This window comes from Polypterus senegalus, chromosome 10, assembly GCF_016835505.1.
Source record: "Polypterus senegalus isolate Bchr_013 chromosome 10, ASM1683550v1, whole genome shotgun sequence".
Classification (NCBI taxonomy): domain Eukaryota; kingdom Metazoa; phylum Chordata; class Cladistia; order Polypteriformes; family Polypteridae; genus Polypterus; species Polypterus senegalus.
In genome coordinates this window covers 174,990,632-175,013,254 of record NC_053163.1, presented here as the reverse complement: position 1 = coordinate 175,013,254, position 22,623 = coordinate 174,990,632, and the positions used below count along the sequence as shown (strand labels likewise).

At 43.4% G+C, this 22,623-nt stretch overlaps 1 protein-coding gene across 1 annotated transcript in view; it reads right to left on the bottom strand.

The window, feature by feature from the left end:
* Positions 1 to 22,623, bottom strand: part of lpxn (leupaxin) — a 55,976-nt gene that overhangs the window by 20,455 nt on the left and 12,898 nt on the right. Inside the window, exons 2-4 of the mRNA XM_039767747.1 lie at positions 4,582 to 4,712; positions 4,351 to 4,421; positions 1,702 to 1,798 (exon numbers count right to left, since the gene is read on the bottom strand). Of these exons, the coding sequence (XP_039623681.1) occupies positions 1,702 to 1,798; positions 4,351 to 4,421; positions 4,582 to 4,712 (299 nt within the window). The remainder of the gene's footprint in view (positions 1 to 1,701; positions 1,799 to 4,350; positions 4,422 to 4,581; positions 4,713 to 22,623) is intronic.

Here is a 22,623-nt window from a genome sequence, read left to right as displayed (position 1 = left end):
CACTACTACACTCCACCCTGCCACAGTGCAAATCCCATCCTCGTCACCAAGTGTATGGCTGAGGCCTCACACCACAAAGCATCTCAGTTCACAGTTTTGCACTGTGGTGAACCGTTGATAGTCAGCTGCAAATCTAGGAGGTCTGCTCATAAGCAGTCTCCTTACAACGTGGGGAGAATTCCTTTAGTCAAATGTGCTAAGACCACCTGTGAAAACTGAGAGCGGAGCACTTACTGGTGATGTCAGCTGATCTCTCTCTGTCTCTCTCTCTTTCAACCGGATCCCAAGTTTTCTTTGCAGTGTCACCAGTACACTCCACCCTGCCACTGTGCAAATCCCATCCTCGTTGTCATGCTGAGGCCTCACACCACAAAGCATCTCAGTTCACAGTTTTGCACTGTGGTGAACTGCTGGTGCTCAGCCACAAACCTGCGACATCTACTTAGAAGTGATCTCCTTACAGAGTGAACTAAATGGAGAATTTCTGAGAACAATTGCATTTAGACCATCCTTAAATACTGAGAGCTAGTGATATCAGCTGATGCCCACCTCTCTCTATCAGCCTCCATCTTTTCATTGCAGCATCACCGCTTCACTCCACCTCTCCAGAGTGCAAATCCCATCCTCATTGGCAAATGAATTGCAGAGAACTCAGCCCACAAAGTATCTCAGATTTGCAATGTGGTGAAACGTTTCTGCAAAGGGTCGCCATTGAAGCCTGCAAACTTTTCACAGACACAGGAGAGACCTGCATTTAAAATGAAGTCCTAGGAGTTGGAGGGCAGCAGCACATACTATTGTGACTAACGGTTTTTATGATCATAATAATTATTATGAACTAGCTGTCTGTGCTTTTCAGGACAAAAAAACAACCTGAAGACTGCCTAGCAGTTTTACTATCTTGGTGAACTTGCAGAGGCGTCAGCTAAGTGGCCCAGGAGAGGTGGTATCTCATCCGAGACGGACGTGTAGTCGAGTGCAGCTGTGGCACAAATTGAGCTGAACAGGCCGGAACCTGACTCAGGCAAACAAATGGTAGCTCGTTGTGTGAACGTACAGTATGCATGTACCACAAAGCTGAGTGTGTCTGCTTGGGTTAAATGAGAAGTGAGGTGCATTTAATAGTGCCTGCAGGTGCCATCTCACCACATACAAGCTCACACTTGTATAAGCTTCTTCATCTTCTGTAGAATTCACACCAACTCCCGTGGCTATGCTTGAGCGCGAGCAGAGTGGACCACTCCACACACACACACACACACACACAGGTCTTCCAAAGTGAGAACTGAGATGCATTCAGCCACTGAAAAATTTAAAAGTGCATGCATGCACCATCTAGGGGCTGTGGTTGAGCGTGAGCAGAGCAGACTGCTCCATACACACACACACACAGGTCTTTTATTTATATATATCTAATAGTAATTTATATTAATGATGTGATTTTATTTCATTCTCAAACCCACTAAATCTAATTCAGGGTCTTGGAAGGTCAAAACTTATTCTGGCAAGACTGGACACAATGCAGGAAGCTGCCCCAGGCAGAGCGCCAGTCCATTTAGTTGCCTTAAATTATATCAATATTCATGCTAATTATTCATAAATCTAATAACATATCACATTATTTCACACACTACACACACTTTATTAAGAAAAAAAAAGAACACAAGTCTGGCTCGATAATGCAAGTGTAACGTCACTCACCTCTAAATCCAGCTGTAAAAGGCCCTTCATGATGTCATCCAGTTCTCGTGAGGCTGAGTTTGGGCTCAGAAGACAAGGCTGCGGTTCTGGAAGCTCACTGACATGGGGGAGATGGAGTTAGAAACACAAAACTGGAGCATTTCAATGGGTCTGATGCTTTCATAGTGACTTTCATAGCAAGAGCATTCTAAAAGAGTGTTTAGCTTTGAAGTTACAATGCAAGAGATGGTTGACTAAGCTGTTACTATGTCTAAATGTTCATTCAATTTTAGATCCATGGCGTGGGCAAATCCTATCAGACAAACTAAGAGTAACGGAGGTACCAACCCAGGACGAACTCCATCAATCTGACCCAGAGAGAGGAAACCATATGGACATGGAGGAGAGAATACAAACTGCACAGAGACAGTAATCAAGACAGGAGTAGAGCTGTGAGGAACTAGTGTGAACCAGTAGGTCATTTGTTAAATTGTATAGTACTCAATATGAAAGACACTATATACAATAAAGCTTGTCAGATTACATGGCATTTCTACCAATTTTTACTTGCAGACTTCATTAACATGGGCGGCATGGTGGCGCAGTGATAGCGCTGCTGCCTCGCAGTTAGGAGACTCAGGTTCGGTTCCCAGGTCCTCCCTGCATGGAGTTTGAATGTTCTCCCCACGTCTGCGTTGGTTTCCTCCGGGTGCTCTGGTTTCCTCCCACAGTCCAAAGACACGCAGGTTAGGTGCATTGGCGATCATACATTGTCCCTAGTGTGTGTGCCCTGCAGTGGGCTGGCGCCCTGTGCTGGCTGGGATTGGCTCCAGTAGACCCCCGTGACCCTGTGTTAGGGTATAGCAGGTTGGATAATGACTGACTGACTGACTGATTTCATTAACATACCTTAGTGAGTCATCAGTCGTGTAGTTTGACCTCCCCAGTGTTTTAGTCTAACCAATCTATGTGTGACAGAACCAATGAGCGCTCAGCTGGAAGCACAGGGTACATAATATAATGACAAGTAATGGGGGTTTTGGACCCAACCAACCAGCTTGTGTCTCTGATGTCTAGTGTTCTATAGAAAAAATGACAAAAAAGGCTGAGATTGAGGCTGTGCTCAACATACCTGGAAAGCTGCCATCTAACAGCACATTATTGGATTCCCAGGAAAAAGGGACCATCTGGCAGTACTATGGAAATGTGGAACTCTGCTGGAAAGTCATCACAGTGTAGTGACATGTGTCACACCCTGCATTTTCTGGTCATGTATTCTGACATCTGTAGACGACGAGAGTCATCAAGTTTGACATCCCCTCCAATTTGAAGTCGTGTAATGTGACGCCAGTTTTAGTCAAAGCATGTATGTGTATCTGGATTATGGGGTTGATGTCAAACACGCACGTCACCGAAGATGGAACAAATCACTGGCAGACTCTATGGGCTCTGACAAGTTAGAGTCATACTAACCTTAGGATGCAGAGAAAGCCCAGACAATGGGAGGACATATAAATCCCTGAGTGTTAGTCACCAAGGTGGGATCTGAACCCACGACACTTCAGCTGTAAAGCAGCATCTCTACCACTCCACTAGGTCCTCGTCTTATAACTGTTGAAATGCTGCCCTCAATAAAGAGAGCAGCACAGGCACTCTTGACCCATGAGGGGGTTCTCTGGTCCTGGTGGTCCACAGTGGCTGCAGGTTTTCTATTGTATCGATTTCTTAATTAGAATGTATTTACTTACAAGGGTGGCACGGTGGTGCAGTGGTAGCACTGCTGCCTCACAGTTAGGAGACCTGCGTGGAGTTTGCATGTTCTCCCCGTGTCTGTGTGGGTTTCCTCTCACAGTCCAAAGACATGCAAGTTAGGTGCATTGGCAATTCTAAATTGTCCCTAGTGTGTGTGTGTGTGTGCGCACCCTGTGGTGGGCTGGCGCCCTGCCTGGGCTTTGTTTCCTGCCTTGCCCTGTGTTGGCTGGGATTGGCTCCAGCAGACCCCCGTGACCCTGTAGTTAGGATATAGCGGGTTGGATAATGGATGGATTTACTTACTATAAAGCAATATGTTTTTAGAGGGCTTAGTTTTAGTTAACTCAGAATCCTTGACAGTCTAATTTGGGTTTTAATTTTCTCCTGTTTTCGTAAGCAGCCATCAGTTAACAATGAGGTGCAAATAACAACAGAGCCACCAGCTCTGCAGCTTCCGTTTAAAAATGTGTGTATGCATCACGAAGTTCCCATGTTACTAAAATGTTATTAAATAAAATGAGAGGGAAGTTAAGGATCAAGGAGTACAAATCTGTTCAGGACCCCAAAACATGTAGATACATTTCTCAGAAAATGCAAAATCTATAATGCAATAAAGATTTGTCCTGGAGGAATGAAAGCACTAATGACCCGTTAGATTTGTAATTATGAAACTTGTTTGAATGCATGATGCATGATTGCTTTCCAAACTCCCAATTTGAGGACAACTCTGGGACTCCTTGACTTTTCCGTGTCTTGTTTTTTTTTTACCAATTCAGAATCTGTGCCACGTCACTGGGTCACCCCCTACCCGTCTGGGTGGCATGTCCTCTTCCTTAATGACTTATAAGCTGTCGTCAGTCTACAATAAATGGGCTCACAGCTTTTGAATGAGCAGCTCGAGCAGATAAACCATCTTACCTGTATACGTGCTCCTCGTCTTCATCACCTTCTTTTTTTACTGGGAATCGTGTTGTGTAAACTGGTTGCACCTTGGGAGACAAGAACAGGACATTCAAAGTGACCACCCAGTGATCAAGAGTAAGTCACACAGAATGCTGCCAGTGACCCAGAGATTGACGACTACCACTTCTCAGCTCTGAGTGCCCCAATGTGCCTGCAGAGCCCTCAACCTGCTGAGCCATCCTGTACCTGTCCAGTGAAGGCTGCTCCACCGTCCGTAGCTGCATTTTGCTCCGTGCCAACAGGTTGATCGCTGTTATCAGGTGTGACTTCTGGAGCTGCATGGTGGGTAGTCTTTGCCAGCTCTTCTAGTAATGCATCTGGGAAGAGGGGAAAACAAACAGGTGAGCCGAGTCCTGCAGTTTATAAATACAAGAAGCGGGATTAACTCTGACCCCCATGAAAAGGGAACAACAGATTAGGAAATCAGAGTACAGCGCCTATATAAAGTGTTCACCCCCTTGGCAGTCTTCACATTTTCATGTTATACAACATTGAATCCCAGTGGATTTCATTTGGCTTTATTGACACAGATCTGAAGTGAAAAAAGATCTCTGCAAAGTGGTTTAATCAATTACAAATATAAAACACAAAATGATCAATTGCATTAGTATTCCACCCCTTTTAGTCAGTATAGAGTAGGTGACAACCATGACAGCCTTCAGGCATTATACTTTGCCAAACTGCTCAAAAGCTCTGCCAGGTGTCATGTTGTTTGCGAGTGAACAGCTTTTGTCAGCTCTGGCCACAAGTTCTCAATTGGATTGTGCGTTAATCGTATCGCTACCCTCAAAGTGCCCTTACTAGCTGTCTTCTAGGGGCTACATGTGTTTTAAATATACGGTTAGGTCCAGAAATATTTGGACAGAGACAAATTTTTTCTGATTTTGGTTCTGTACATTACCACAATGAATTTGAAATGAAACAACTCAGATGCAGTTGAAGTGCAGACTTTCAGCTTTAATTCAGTGGGGTGAACAAAAAGATTTCATAAAAATGTAAGGCAACTAAAGCATTTTTTTAACACAGTCCCTTCATTTCAGGTGCTTAAAAGTAATTGGACAAATTAAATAACTGGAAATAAAATGTTAATTTCTAATACTTGGTTGAAAACCCTTTGCTGGCAATGCCAGCCTGAAGTCTTGAACTCCTGGACATCACCAGATGCTGGGTTTCCTCCTTTTTAATGCTCTGCCAGGCCTTTACTTTCAGTTGTTGTTTGTTTCTGTCCGAAGTTTAGTCTTCAACAAGTGAAATGCCTGCTCAGTTGGGTTAAGATCAGGTGACTGGCTTGGCCATTCAAGAAATTTTCCACTTCTTTGCTTTAATAAACTCCTGGGTTGCTTTGGCTGTATGTTTTGGGTCATTGTCCATCTGTATCATGAAACGCCCAATCAATTTGACGTCATTTAGCTGGATTTGAGCAGACAGTATGTCTCTGAACACCTCAGAATTCATTCGGCTGCTTCTGTCCTGTGTCACATCATCAATAAACACGAGTGTCCCAGTGCCACTGGCAGCCATGCACCCAAGCCATCACACTGCCTGCCTCCACCGTGTTTTACCGATGATGTGCTATGCTTTGGATAATGAGCTCTTCCACGTCTTCTCCATACTTTTTTCTTGCCATCATTCTGGTAGAGGTTGATCTTGGTCTCATCTGTCCAAAGAATGTTTAGCAAAGTCCAATCTAGCCTTTCTATTCTTGAGGCTTACGAGTGGCTGACACCTTGCAGTGCACCCTCTGTATTGACTTTCATGCAGTCTTCTCTTTATGGTAGACTTGGATATCGATCATGACCCCTGGAGAGTGTTGTTCACTTGGTGGGCTGTTGTGAAGGGGTTTCTCTTCACCATGGAAATGATTCTGCGATCATCCACCACTGTTGTCTTCCGTGGACGTCCAGGTCTTTTTGCGTTGCTGAGTTCACCAGTGCTTGCTTTCTTTCTCAGGATGTACCAAACTGTACATTTTCTCACTCCTAATATTGTAGCAATTTCTCGGATGGGTTTTTTCTGTTTCCGCAGCTTAAGGATGGCTTCTTTCACCTGCATGGAGAGCTCCTTTGACCGCATGTTGTCTGTTCACAGCAAAATCTTCCACATGCAAGCACCACACCTCAGATCAACTCCAGGCCTTTTATCTGCTTCATTGATAAGACACACTTGCCCATGAAATAGCCTTTGAGTCAATTGTCCAATTACTTTTGAGCCCCAGAAATGAAGGGATTGTGTTAATAAAATACTTTAGTTGCCTCACATTTTTATGCAATTGTTTTGTTCACCCACTGAATTAAAGCTGAAAGTCTGCACTTCAACTGCATCTGAGTTGTTTCATTTAGAATTCATTGTGGTGATGTACAGAACCAAAATTAGAAAAAATGTTGTCTCTGTCCAAATATTTATGGACCTCACTATATGTATGCAGGGGTTGGCCAATGTAGGTTTATAGCTGGGAGTATGCAAAACATACATATCTTTTAGGTAAATTCAGCACTTTTGAGTGCACTGTGCCATTGTGATAATCTTTTGAGTTAATAAAGTTAATAAATCTACTGAGTTAATAAAGCTGTTTTAATAATCATAACCTGCATGTCATTTTCCATACAAACAACTGTAAACCTAGTTTTGCCAGTCCCTGTATATTTATACTGGTTGGGAGCACACACTGATAGCACTTTGCCGCATCACCACACGATGAACCACCTGGACTGGGTAACCCCTCAGGTAAAGTGTCCAGCACAGTACTCAGAAGTGACTAAAATAATAAAGTAACTACATGACACCCGGTGTAGGGGACGCTCCAGTGGAAGAACAGTGCAGTAGAAGTAAAAAAAATCATTAGATGGTAAGTGGCATATAACCAAAGAGCCTTCATGTGGGTCAAGAATATTGTTGGGAACCAAAGCAGCATTTATTCAGGGGTTATATCCAGGGACACCCCAAATGGTGGGAGTGAGTCCTGTATGGAGTGACGGGCATTGTAGACATCGCTCTTATGGATTTGTGTGGATAGGTTATGTGTGTGTGTGTGTCTTTCTGTGTGTGAGAAGTTTAGGGTGTGAGAGAAGACCAATCCAATAATGAACTTGATGAGTTCAACTAACACCATGATGAGAGAGTCGCACTCTCCTGATTGTCTTCACTAGCAACAATGAAAACAAAAAAACAAATGGCGCCAGTGGCATTTCAAAATTAACTTATTCAAAAACATTCAAAACCAAAAAAATAAAAAGTAAATAATCACACCATGGTGCATTGATCCTAAATTGTCCCTATAGTGTGTGCTTGGTGTGTGTGTGAGTGCCCTATGGTGGGCTGGCGCCCTGCCTGGGGATTTGTTCCTGCCTTGCGCGCTGGGATTGACTCCAGCAGACCCTCGTGACCCTGTGTTAGGATGTAGCGGGTTGGATACTGATTGACTGACTAAATACATAAGAAGTATGCAACAAAAAACAGTTTGTAATAGACTGAATCATTTGCACTCACATATCATTCAATTAGGGGTGGCACAGTGGCACAGTGGGTAGCGCTGCTGCCTCACAGTTAGGAGATCTGGGTTCCCAGGTCCTCCCTGCGTGAAGTTTGCATGTTCTCCCCGTGTCTGCATGGGTTTCCTCCCACAGTCCAAAGACATGCAGGTTAAGTGGATTGGCGTTTCTAAATTGTCCCTAGTGTGTGCTTAGTGTGTGTGTGTGTGTGTGTGTGTGTGTGCCCTGTGGTGGGCTGGCGCCCTGTCCGGGGTTTGTTTCATGCCTAGCGCCCTGTGTTGGCTGGGATTGGCTCCAGCAGACCCCCGTGACCCTGTAGTTTGGATATAGTGGGTTGGATAATGGATAGATGGATAATCACACCATTTTACTCCTTGACCTCCATGTGACATGCTGTCCATTATTTTAGTAGCCAAGGAGAAAGGCGAAAAAAATTACAAAACCAAATTGTATCCAGCAGGGGGCGCCAGCTCCCTTGTTGGAATGACTTATTTTATAATTACAGCATGTTACATAACCCGAAATAATATAGATATAATTTTAAAAAAGCGATACTCCTCCCTTAGTGATACGGCGATAAGAAATCACATGGAAGAAATAACGGTTTACGCGGAAGTCATGACAAGACCATCACCGAAGTGGGAGCCCGATGTATAGAGTCTGCCATTTTCACTGTGCTGTTGGATGGATTTTCCGGATCGGATGATGTTATCTCCCATCCGTCCATCGGCTTCAAAGGTGTGCCGGGCAATGTTCCAAGGCTTTATACTCTTTCTCCATGTGCAGACCCCACTTAGGAGAATCATGCCATTCCAAACAAGGAAAAGAAGATCCAATGTTATGCTGACTCTGACACACGTTGCCCATTTTGCAGTTGTCCTTAACTTGTCTTGTCTTAAGATGCTTGCCTAGAAGTTCTAAATGCTAGGCCCTTGTGTACTAAATCTGGCTTTGTGTTAGTAGTACATGTGAGAAGAAAAGAAAAGCAGATTTAAAATATTTGCACAGAGCACAGTGACATATTAAACTTACATTCTGATTACACAAGTCCGGATCATGAACAGCAGTGGGACATGAACTCAGAGCCTTGGGATTACAGATCAAGCCTTTCAAGCCTGTGGCTCTCAAGAGGAACTCCTTTTGGAATATTAGCCAGTTAGGGGCTTCTTATACAGCAGCAGACCCCCGCTATCTCAGCTCCAGTGCACTCAATCCTCATGTTACAGTTACTGTAGCCTCAAGCCCTGTGACCCTGAACTGAACTGAGGGAAGGAGGGACATGTGGATGCAATCCGAAAAGTGCGCAGAATTCCCGACCGTGTTATTTAGAATTAAATCTGTGAGAAAGATCATTTTGTAGATGATGATGATGACCAGGGTGTGTCCTGTTTATAAGGTTGGACTTTTCACAAATATACAACATGCTAGAGTTGTTTCCAGAGCCTCATGTGATGGAGCCAGAAGGGACACGTCTGACAAACACGAGACGAGGTTTCACTTCCCAATTCCGTGAAGACAACCACAGGAAGGGAAACCTTCTTCCCACTAAGAGAGAAAAGACCGACACTCAGCACTAACTGGTGAAGTTTTGTAAGGGTCACGTGTGGCCTTCCAGTGTCACAGCAGACTCGCTCCTCACATAGATCTCGAGATGTCTGACCACTCTGAGGTCATTGTTACTATTTTTTTAATTTCTAACGGCTGTACGCAGTTCCATTTTCTCAGCTGTCATTGGAAATACACAAACTGCCTTTCTGGGATGTTATTGCTGCCCCCAGCCCTCATAATGACTCAGATTTAGAAACTAAACTAAAGGTAGCTGCAACCGAGAACTGAGCGTGGCATTAACATGTTGGGCTGAGAGCACAGAGGGCTTCAAGAATGGGAACTGCAGCTGCCTTCCTCATAACTGACGCATGCAGAGAATTTTTGTATTGCTGCCTCATTAGAAATGTTTGCTTTTTTATATCATAAGCCACTTACTTATTTCAACTCCACCCTTACTTGATCTCTAAAGTGCACGACTATCAGGGTATAAGAAGGATCTTCCTTGGTTCCCAACTAAAATGCCCTTTGTGTTGGATGTCCATGTCCTTCCTGTGTTCAAATTTGCTTTCCCGGCCTCCTTCCATGGTCCAAAGACCAGCAGTTAAGCCATTTGGACTCTCCGAGTGGTCCCATTGCAGTTGTGTTTTAGTGTTGGCAGAGAATGAAGAATAAATGGATGTGCTGTGCCAAAAAAGGTGCTTCAGTTAACACAGAAAACAAGTGAAAATTGCTTATAAAATGAACGATCAATGGTCCAAAATGGAGTTACACGTGGAAGTCATCAGTATCTGCTAAAATCTCCTTGACTAGGATGGCGGTACACTTCAGGGCAAGACATATCGTGTATCAATTATTTTGAAATGTATTCTCTTACCTTTAATGTGGCTAGCGTATAAGTATATACGGTCAGTCAGTCAGTCATTTTCCAACCCGCTATATCTTAACACAGGGTCACGGGGATCTGCTGGAGCCAATCCCAGCCAACACGTAGCGCAAGGCAGGAAACAAACCCTGGGCAGGGCGCCAACCCACCGCAGGGCAAAGTATACAGTAGTACCTCCACGATCGCGGGGGTTGCGTTCCAGAACCCCCCGAGGTAGGTGAAAATCCGCGAAGTAGAAATCATTTGTTTGTATGGCTATTTTTATATATTTTAAGCCCTTATAAACTCTCCCACACTGTTAACATTATTAGAGCCCTCTAGACATGAAATAACACCCTTTAGTCAAAAGTTTAAACTGTACTCCATGACAAGACAGAGATGACAGTTCTTTCTCACAACTAAAACAATGCAAACATATCTTCAATTCAAAGGAGCCCCATCAGGAGCAGAGAATGTCAGAGAGAGAGGGAGAGAGAAGAGCAAACAATCAAAAAATCAATACGTGCTGTTGGGCTTTTAAGTATGCCGAAGCACCGCGATAAAGCAGCCGCAAAGAAGGGAGCAATGTGAAGGTAGTCTTTCAGCATTTTTTAGAGTAGCGTCCATATCCTCTGTGCAAACAGCCCCTCTGCTCACACCCCCTCCGTCAGGCGCAGAGAATGTCAGAGAGGGTGAGAGAGACCGAGAAAAGCAAACAATCAAGCACCCCTCGGGAAGCACATCGTATATCATTGAGGAGTTTTATTTAATACGTAATACATGCTCTGATTGGGTAGCTTCTAAGCCATCCGCCAATAGCGTCCCTTGTATGAAATCAACTGGGCAAACAAACTGAGGAAGCATGTACCATAAATTAAAAGACCCATTGTCTGCAGAAATCCGCGAACCAGTGAAAAATCTGTGATATATATTTAGATATGCTTACATTTAAAATCTGCGATGGAGTGAAGCTGCGAAAGTCGAAGCGCGATATAGCGAGGGATCACTGTATACATATATTCATTATATTTAGACAATGTAAAGGGTTTGGAGACCAGCCAGGTAACATGCCTCCTACAGGTATACTTGAAAGTTTGTGAACCCTTTAGAATTTTCTATATTTCTGCATAAATATGACCTAAAACATCATCAGATTTTCACTCAAGTCCTAAAAGTAGATAAAAAGAAACCAGTTAAACAAATGAGACAAAATATTATACTTGGTCATTTATTTATTAAGGAAAATGATCGAATATTACATATTTGTGAGTGGCAAAAGTATGTGAACCTTTGCTTTCAATGTCTGGTGTGACCCCCGTTTGCACCAATAACTGCAACTAAACATTTCCGGTAACTTTTGATCATTCCTGCACACCGGCTTGGAGAAATTTGAGCCCATTCCTCCGTACAGAACAGCTTCAACTCTGGGATGTTGGTGGGTTTCCTCACATGAACTGCTCGCTTCAGGTCCTTCCATAACATTTCGATTGGATTAAGGTCAGGACTTTGACTTGGCCATTCCAAAACATTCACTTTATACTTCTTTAACCATTCTTTGGTAGAACGACTTGTGTGCTTAGGGTCGTTGTCTTCCTGCATGACCCACCTTCTCTTGAGATTCAGTTCATGGACAGATGTCCTGACATTTTCCTTTTGAATTCTCTAAATTTATAATTCAGAATTCATTGTTCCATCAATGAAGGCAAGCTGTCCTGGCCCAGATGCAGCAAAACAGGCCCAAAGACCAAATCACAGTAAATTTTTCCTGCTGTGTGCTTGGTATCGTGTTGACTTCCATATGTATGTAAGAACCTTTCCCACAAAGTCACTGCTGTCACACAAGCCAACAGAAAATGCATCTTTATCTAGAGAAGAATAGTAACAGGGAATATGTGATAAAATAATTACCCCCAGTTCCCATTTTTTATCGGAAACACGGAAGACATGTTAGAACATTAGAGCACTAGAAAAATTTACACAAGAACAGGCCATTCAGCTCAACAAATCTCGCCGGTCTTATTAATTCTTCCAAAATAACATCAGATCGAGATTGAAGGCCCCTAAAGTCCTCTTGTCTACTGTCGTATACAAATTGTTAAATATTTTGTATGTGTTTATTTGTTTATTTGTAACTTTGACAAATCAATTGTATCATTGATAAGAACAACAGTGAGGGAATTGCCTCAAACCAGTTTGGCAAGTGATTCTCTCAATCAGGAAAGCCAGATGGCCTAACTGGCTGGCAAGCATCAGCTCAACAAATGATTTTTTTTGGGGGGGGTGGAGCAGGTGTCAAAGGTATTGTGCGCCCCCACTAGTCTGAAGTATGGCTGTTTGGGATTGGTTAGAATCAGAGGCCATTCTGTAACACGACATCCCATTGGTGTAGGGATTTGGACAAAGAATGAATAAATGTGGTTGCTTTACCCCTCACTCACTCTCTCTCACACCATCATGATGAAGGAGCATCTCACACACCATGAACCGAAATGAAGGCCACACTGAGAAGCACAACTCGGCAGCCATATTGAGACAGGCATGCGGGCCGGTCTGATGAAAGCTGATTAAAAATAATGACTTAACTGCAGACATTTTGAGTAACTACAAGTCTGTGTGCCGTCTGGAACTACGCATCAGCATTTATCAGGTTGTATGGTTGCCACTATTCACATGTACTTTGCTTATTAGTTATTATTTTATGAATATTACCAATAATACATTATTTAAAGTTGTAACTTAATTCCTGCTTGTCTTTTTCTCTGTGTAATTACCCGAGGTTGTAGATGTAGAAAGGAAGGTGGGGAGAAAGTTATCAAGTACAATACCTTATAAACAGCGGTAAGTCTGTGGGGTTTGAGGCCTTCTGACAAAAGCTACTTATTAATAATACAAAAGGGGAACGTAGAGTAAAATATTACTCTACCAAGACAAAACATCTACCATACTACTTGGTCACTTATTCCAAGCAAAGAAAAACTTCTAAATATTTGTGCTAAATTTATCTTTAAGAAGTTTCCAACTTTTATGTCTTGTTATATCACAACTTTTGCCGACGTATTCTTAGGGGTCTCGGGAACTGCAGGTCTGACATTGTGGTCAGCAGCACAGGAGTGCCGCAGGGGACTGGACTTTCTTCTGTTCTGTTCTGTTCAGCCAACATACGTCGGACTTTCAATACACCTGAGAGTCCTGCCACGTGCAAAAGTTCGCTGACGACACTGCAATTGTGGGCTGCATCAGGAGTCGGCGGGAGGAGGAGTATAGGAACCTAATCAAGGACTTTGTTAAATGGTGCGACTCAAACCACCTACACCTGAACACCAGCAAAACCAAGGAGCTGGTGGTGGATTTTAGGAGGACCAGGCCCCTCATGGATCCCGTGATCATCAGAGGTGACTGTGCAGACCTATAAATACCTGGGAGTGCAGCTGGATGATAAACTGGACTGGACTGCCAATACTGATGCTCTGTGCAAGAGAGGACAGAGCCGACTATACTTACTTAGAAGGCTGGCGTCCTTCAACATCTGCAATAAGATGCTGCAGATGTTCTATCAGTCGGTGGTGTGCTGGGGAGGCAGCATAAAGAAGAAGGACGCCTCACGCCTGGACAAACTGGTGAGGAAGGCAGGCTCTATTGTAGGCACGGAGGTGGACAGTTTGACATCCATGGCAGAGCGACGGGCGCTGAGCAAAATCCTGTCAGTCATGGAGAATCCACTGCATCCACTGAACAGGATCATCTCCAGACAGAGGAGCAGCTTCAGCGACAGACTGCTGTAACCGTCCTGCTCCACTGGCAGACTGAGGAGACCCCACACTATGAGACTCTTCAATTCCACCCGGGGGGGTAAATGTTAACATTATACAAAGTTACTGTCTGTTATACCTTCATTGTTATCACTCTTTAATTTAATATTGTTTTTTATCAGTATGCTGCTGCTGGAGTTTGTTAATTTCGCCTTGGGATTAATAAACTAATCTATCTATCTATCTATCTATCTATCTATCTATCTATCTATCTATCTATCTATCTATCTATCTATCTATCTATCTATCTTATGTATCTATCTTTCATCTATCTATCTATCTATCTATCTATCTATCTATCTATCTATCTATCTATCTATCTATCTATCTATCTATCTATCTAAAGCGTTAAGCTTTTTGAATAATATTCCGGCTCATGTCAGGTCTACACCAACTGTGGCCATTTTTAAATCTACACTTAGAACACATCTTTTCTCTTTGGCTTTTATTTAGAATTAGTTCCTTTAATATTTGTGCAGACTTTTATGTTTAATACATTTGTTTAACTTTATCCTTTCTTGGCATGTAGTTCTATTTACCTTATTTACTGTATGGTGATGTACAGCACTTTGGTCTACGGTGGTCATTTTAAATATGCTTTATATATAAACTGAACTCAACTCAACTCATGTGCTAATTAGTGCTGACCAGCCTGTGCTACTCTGCCATTCTTTCCATGTTGTTGTGGCAGTGCAGCTGTCCCAATGTCACCATGGGCTGCAGGTTTTCATTCTCACCCTTTTCTTAATTAGTGTCCCATTTTTGCTGCTAATTAACTTCTTTTTAATTCATTTTAATTGACTTGCTCTTGAAGACTCAGACCCCTTAATTGTTTTTTTTTTCTTAATTAGCAGCCAAACAATAATGAGATACAAAATGAGCCAAAACAACTGGTGTCCATCACACAATATCTGAAAATAAAGAAAGATGAAGATGGTCTCAGGAATGTTGGTCTGCTCAGGTCTCTAAAACATTTGACCAGAGCTTTTAGAAAAGAGAAAATCAACAATTTCAGAAATGCCTGCTAATGCACCACGAGAGCAGCAACAAGCCATGGAATTAAAGAACGGGTTTAATTAACGACAAGAATCAGCACCTAATGAAGCAACTGGTTGGAGTGAAATTGGTTGGGGTTTGAGGCCCTGACTTTGTTGGTCTTCTCCTGGCTCACTCACTTCACATTTCATTTCTGTTTGAGTGCCGATTAAGGAAAGAAATGAAGCAACTCAGAGGAACGATGAAGAAATCTTAAAAAAGCAATTCAATTTAAGTGAATTCACAAGAAGTTAATTAGCAGCACAAACAGGGAACTCGTTAAAAAAAAAAAAGGGATCGAATGAAAACCTGCAGTCACGGTGGTCCTCCAGGACCGGAGTTGGAGACCCCTGCTCTAGTGGAGGTTGTGAGTATAATTGTGATAATGTCGGTCCTGCAGGGACAAGCAGGCAGACTGTTGCCTCAACCCAATCTCTAAATGAGAAGTCAGTTCTTGCTGTTGAAGCCCGTCCTGCTCCTGCTTCATTTTAGTGGTCTCGCTTGTTCAGATTTCCCACGTGTAATGACTTAGTGTAGTCATAAACAGCTGCATTCGCTGTTTTGAAAGGCTCCTTATTGGTAACAACATAAAATGGCAAAAGAACTAACAGTTCTCCATGTCAGCTGTTTCCCTTTCCACCTGTATGTATTCCTCTTGGGTGATCTGGTCTCATAAAATATTTTGAAGTGGAAAAAGAAAACGACTCACATGTTTCAGACTAGAAAGCATTAGGGTGTGTCAGACATGTGCGATCAGGAGGCAGTCAAAGAGCCTAAAGGTGAGTAAAACATCGCGAGATAAGGGGTTGTCACGTGGTGCTTACCTGAACTCTCTTTCATCAACAGAAAACAAGAAGAGAAATAATCCAGCAACTTCCGAGTTCCAAAATGGCCGCAATGACGTCACTTCCGGCCAACCTTTATGACGTCACTTCCGGCACCCACAAACCACCTCACTTCCGACTCATCAGAATGACATTGTTTCCGGTTCCTGCTGCAATGCCAACCATTTCCTGTCACATGTTTTGTTCTGCTATATAACCGCCATTTTGTATCAGTTAATTCATTCATTGTACTTTCAAGACTTTGAATCACTGCATTTTCTCATATTGTCTGGATGACAATATACGGGGACGGTCCCCAAAACTTTATTTTTGTATTTGTGACGTTTATTCTACCACAGGTGATATCCTGAGAAAGGGAAAAAAAATCTACGATATGGTAAGATTGAGCTGACACGGCAAAAGGAAAACACTAATAAGCCATACAACTAAATAAGATCCGCCGTGGCCAAGAACTCCAGATCAAGCAACTGAGTTGGAACAAAAACCGACAGGCACTAAGACCCTAACAGGACCAACTCTGCAGACCCCTAAAATTGAGTGATCAAGCAAATTTTGGAACGGATTTTTGTTCCAAAGTAAATTGAGAATTTGCAACACAACACAGTATGACCTGCCTGTTATTGTGAACTAGGAGCTGCAAAGCCCACAAAACCCACAAGTTGCCAAAACACTTCCAATACCAAACCACCAAAGCTTGTAGATTTTACCAAAGAAGACTTCCATCCATCCATCCATCCATTATCCAACCCGCTATATCCTAACTACAGGGTCACAGGGGTCTGCTGGAGCCAATCTCAGCCAACACAGGGCGCTAGGCATGAAACAAACCCCGGACAGGGCGCCAGCCCACCACAGGGCACACACACACACACACACACTAAGCACACACTAGGGACAATTTAGAAACGCCAATGCACCTAACCTGCATGTCTTTGGACTGTGGGAGGAAACCCATTCAGACACGGGGAGAACATGCAAACTCCACGCAGGGAGGACCCGGGAACCCAGATCTCCTAACTGTGAGGCAGCAGCGCTACCCACTGTGCCACTGTGCCACCCCTAATTGAATGATATGTGAGTGCAAATGATTCAGTCTATTACAAACTGTTTTTTGTTGCATACTACTTATCAATCAATCAATCAACATTTATTTATATAGCACATATTCATACAAAAAAAATGTAGCTCAAAGTGCTTTACAAAATGAATAGAAAAATAGAAGACACAATAAAAAATAAACATAAGTCAACATTAATTAACATAGAATAAGAGTAAGGTCCGATGGCCAGGGTGGACAGAAAAACAAAAAACTCCAAAAGCTGGAGAAAAAAATAAAATCTGTAGGGGTTCCAGACCAAGAGACCGCCCAGTCCCCTCTGGGCATTCTACCTAACATAAATCATCATATTTTCATGGAAGGACCTGATGATGATGGTCACGTAGACTTCTGGCTTTCAGTCCATCAATGTTGGAGCATCATGATGCTTTGAGTAGGTGGTGGCGCAGGCCGCCACCACAAAGAAACCGGAAAAAGAAACAGAAGAGAGAGTAGGGGTCAGTACGGATTTTAGAGCCACCATGAATAGTTATTATGAAGAATTGAACATACAGAGTATCAGGATTATGTTAAAGTGAAGTTATAAAAAGGCCATGTTAAAGTAATGTGTTTTCAGCAGTGTTTTAAAGTGCTCTACTGTATCAGCCTGGCGAATTCCTATTGGCAGGCTATTCCAGATTTTAGGTGCATAGCAGCAGAAGGCCGCCTCACTACTTCTTTTAAGTTTAGCTTTTGGAATTATAAGGAGACACTCATTTGAAGATCTAAGGTTACGATTTGGAATATAACGTGTCAGGCATTCCGATATATAAGATGGGGCGAGATTATTTAAGGCTTTATAAACCATAAGCAGTATTTTAAAGTCAATTCTGAATGATACAGGCAACCAGTGTAGTGACATCAAAACTGGAGAAATGTGTTCAGATTTTCTTTTCCCAGTTAGGATTCTAGCAGCTGCATTCTGCACTCGTTGCAAATAATTTATGTCTTTTTTGGGTAGTCCTGAGAGGAGTGCGTTACAGTAATCTAGTCTACTGAAAACAAAAGCGTGAATTAATTTCTCAGCATCTTTCAATGATATAAGAGGTCTAACTTTACTTATGTTTCTTAAATGAAAAAATGCTGTCCTAGTGGTCTGATGAATATGCGATTTAAAATTCAGATTACAGTCAACGGTTACCCCTAAATTTTTTACTTCCGTCTTAACTTTTAATCCTAGTGCATTAAGTTTATTTCTGATAACCTCGCTGAATCCATTATTGCCAATTACCAAAATTTCAGTTTTGTATGTATTAGTCAGTAGTATGTATTTAGTCAGTCAGTCTCCAACCCGCTATATCCTAACACAGGGTCACGAGGGTCTGCTGGAGTCAATCCCAGCGCGCAAGGCAGGAACAAATCCCCAGGCAGGGCGCCAGCCCACCATAGGGCACTCACACACACACCAAGCACACACACTAGGGACAATTTAGGATCAATGTACCTTCAAAGCTGGAATTGCTTCTAATAAAAATGGACAAGAGAGAAACTTTATAAAAATAAAGAAAGTTTAATTTCCACAAAAGATGCTCTGTGAAGTTCAAAAAAGCACAATGGCAAAATGGAGTTACTGAATAGACAAACCAAGCAAATAAAGTCACAAATCCAGAGAATGGTCAGAAAACAGAGCAAAAAAAAGGTCGGGAATCCAGAAAAATCAGAAACAAAAACAGCCAAACACAAGAACTCCCCAAAACACCCTAGCGCATTTGAAACGAACCACCGGGAACTGTGGGAGACCCTCCAGATTTACAGTATGGAGGGCAATTCCAGAGGTGGGCCCACCACTTGGGGACTCACTCACCCACAAAACACACAGCAGACAACCAAAGCAGCTTACATATATAGACACAAAAATAATAATGAAATAAGAATTTGAACCCCAGCTGATTTTGGGACCCTGACTGAAATACAACACCTGCAAACCGAGCACTAATGTCTCAAATTCCCACAATCCCTGGTAGTCTACAGTGGCGTCACTAGGGGAGCTTAGGGGCTGCGGACCACACTGGGTGACACCATTAAAGGGGCTGACACACAAATGACTGTCTATAAAATATTTTGTGCTGAAAACACCAGGATGTCCCCCCACTCCCCCCACAAATGACTGAGTGCCCCCTACACTTAATGAAACGATCGAATGACCCCTTCCCTCTGATGAAACCTTTGAGTGTCCCCTCCACTTGATGAAAAGATCGAGTAACCCCCCTCCACTTAATGAAACAATTGAGTGTCACTCTTCCCGTCGATGAAATGACCAACGTGTCCCCTCCACTTGATGAAACGATCGAATGACTCCCTCTGCTAGATAAAACGATTGAGAGTCTCCCCTCCGTTCGATGAAAATACCGTCTCTCTTCCCATTCGATGAAAGGATCGAGTGCCCCCTCCACTTGATGCAGAGGTCGAGTGTCTCTCTTCTTGCTTGATGAAACATCTGAGTGTCTCCCCTCTCACTCAATGAAAAGATCAAGAGACTCTGCCCCCGACTCGATGAAAAGATCAAGTGCCCCCCACTCCCACTCCACCGCTCGATGAAAAGGTCAAATGTCTTCACCAGTCAATGAAAACGGTCAAGTCTCTACAGGCTGAAATTACCAAGGGGTGTGACGGACAGTCAGCAGCTCAACCCGGCTAAGACGTCCCAAGAAGGAAAAGATGGGGGAAGGCAGCAACTTTTGGACACTGTCTCCAAGATGCTAGATGGCAGCTCCCCATGAGTATTCCAACAGGGCATCCTAGGACATGGAGTGCGGCTTCACAGCCCTGTTGGATGCCGTGGGTGCCACCAGGGAGTGCTGTCGATGGAGCGGGGGAGTCGTACTTTCTCTATGGATCATGTGCATAGGAGCCCCGAAGTACTTCCGGGCTGATTAAAGAATTGGAGTTCTCCATCTGACCCGGAAATGCTGGCAAGTCATGTGGAAGGAAGAACAGAAGCACTTCCAGGTCAGGCACTATATCAAGGACTGCTGACAACCCAGCAGGTGAGCCGGAGTCGGTAGGAGCAGGACACAGCTCGCTGGGAGGTATGGAGGAGAAGATTATTGTATTATTGTGCTTATTGATTGTGTATTAGTGGGGGAGTTGCTTTGGGAACGATTATTAAAATACTTTTTGTTGCTTTTATCTTATGTCTTGAGCGACTGTCTGTTGGGGTTAAAGGTGCAACAGCGACCCCTAATGTTCACAGGGGGATGAACCTCTACTTCTCGCTTCTTGCAATGGTTGAGTCCATTAATTGTGGACATTACAGGGCTGCATTAAACAACCAGTTGTCCGTGCTCTGCATTGTTCAAGTCTCTGCTAAGGAGTTCTGTTCATCAAGTCATCCAAGAATCTTTTGAGTTCTTCATCCAGTTGTGGTTACCACACTGGGTGACTACAACAAAAGTGATGTCACTGGTAGCAAGTCCAGCCAGCCCCATGCCTCTCGACATACAAGGTATTGATGTCACTTGTGATGGTGGTCACTGGTTTGCATTAGATTTGCTTTTGGGTCATTACTGTGGTTTTTCAAAAAAACAAATGTACAAAGGTCAGCAGTGTGTTGCAGTGCTCACGTTGTAGCTTGTGATGACCTCATCTCACCAAAGTACAAGTTGGACAGGAAATTGTGCAATGCAAGCCAGGAAAATCTCCATCTGCTAATCATATGGTGCTCTCAGGCCCTGTCACTTTGTATGCCCTTTATGGTGTTGTAGAGTTCATTTTAAATAGATACATTTACCATTTTTGCCCATTGATCAACACTCGGTGTCCCATGATGAAAAAAGTGAGAACCCGTTTTGAAAAGAGTTTGCAAATTTATCAAAAATCCAACACTGAAATCTCTTATCCGTTTACATATTCAGCACCTTTATTGTGGCACTCCAGGTTGTGCTCAGGTGCCTCCTGTTTGTTTTAGTTCTCCTCGAGATGTTTCTAGAACTTGATTGGAGCCCACCTCTGACAAACTGAATTAACTGGATATCATTAAGAAAGGCACACACACACACACACATCGGTGTGTAGAAGGTCCCAAAATTCACACTGCATGTCAGGACAAAAACAAGCCATGGAGTCCAGGGAACTCTCTGTAGACCTCCGTCATCACATTGTGGGGAGGCCCAGATCAGGGCAAGAGGGTGAAACAATTTCTAAAGCTTTGAGTGTTGCCAACAGCACAGTGACACAGAAGAAGTTTGGAACCACCAGGACTCTTCCTCCAGTTGGCCATTCAGCCAGACGGAGTAACCGAACAAGAACGGCCTTAGGGTAACCAAGAATCTAATGGTAACTCTAAAGTGATCTCTGCTGAGAAGAGGATGACCATCTCAGGAGCACTCCATTAATCTGGCGTTTATGATAGAGGGGCTAGACGGAAGCCATTCTTGAGTAAAATGTACCGGAAAGACTCTGAGAGCATGAGGGTGAAGAGTCTGTGTGTTCATGGAACTTCATGGTGAAGACCAAGCACTTGCTCATCAACTGATTAATACAAAACCTACGGAGAAGCCAGGTGGTGGCAGTATCATTCTGTGGAGGCTCTTTTCGGCAACAAGGACAGAAGGACCGGTCAGAAGTAAAAGAAGGACGAATGCAGATAAATACAGAGAGGTCCTCGAAGAAACCCTACACACCATCTCAAACATACAATGACCAGAAATGTACAGCTGAGAGAACGTTTGTGACTTTGTTGGTTTGGATTGCCTTCCTCTGGACAATTTCAGGTCAAGTCTCTGAGTGGTCTTGAGTTGCCCAGCCAAAGCCCCGACTTACTGTAAACCCCATAAAGCATCTGTGGAGAGATCTGAAGATTGCAGTTTACAGATGTGTCCCATCCCATCTAACGAAGCTTGAGTGGATCTGCCAGAAAGAATGGGATAAACCGCCCAAATGCAGTGTAATGGACAGCCGGGACGCCTTCGTAAGGGAAGGAGCTTGCACAGGGCATTACCTCCCCTGAGATAATAAAGCGCAGCCCCCAGTTTACTATGGTGCCACAGGTTTTGAAGCATGGAAGCTCAAACCTGCTGACCACCACCAGGGGGGCATGGAGAACAGTGTGGCCAGAAGGAGAATATGGGACATCTTGAGCACTTCCAGGGGTCCTATCAAAGGAGCCGCCTCACTCCATTCGAGAAGCCCGAGTCGGGAGGTGGAGGACAAAGCTTGCAGGAGGAAGAGTGGAGGTGGACAAGAGGCAGAAGAGAGAGAAAGGAAGAACGTCTTTGTAGTGACAGTGCTTACTGTACTGTGCTGCATGGGTGGGGAATGAGACAAAAGCGTTTCCCACAGCTGAATAAACGTGTGTTGTGCGGAACTTGTGTCCTGGCGTCTGTTGTGTCAGGTATTTGGGGAGCTGCGCGGCCCTCTGAGTTCCACAGCAGGAGTGTAAAGCTTGTAGAAACTTACAAAAGAGAACTCAAAGCTGGAATTGCTGCCAAAGGGGCTTCTATGAAACATTGAATTAAGGGTCCGAATACTTATGTGAATGAAAGATTTCAGATTCTGATTTTTAATAAATCCGCACATTTTCACGGGTCTGTATGCCACTGCTAGG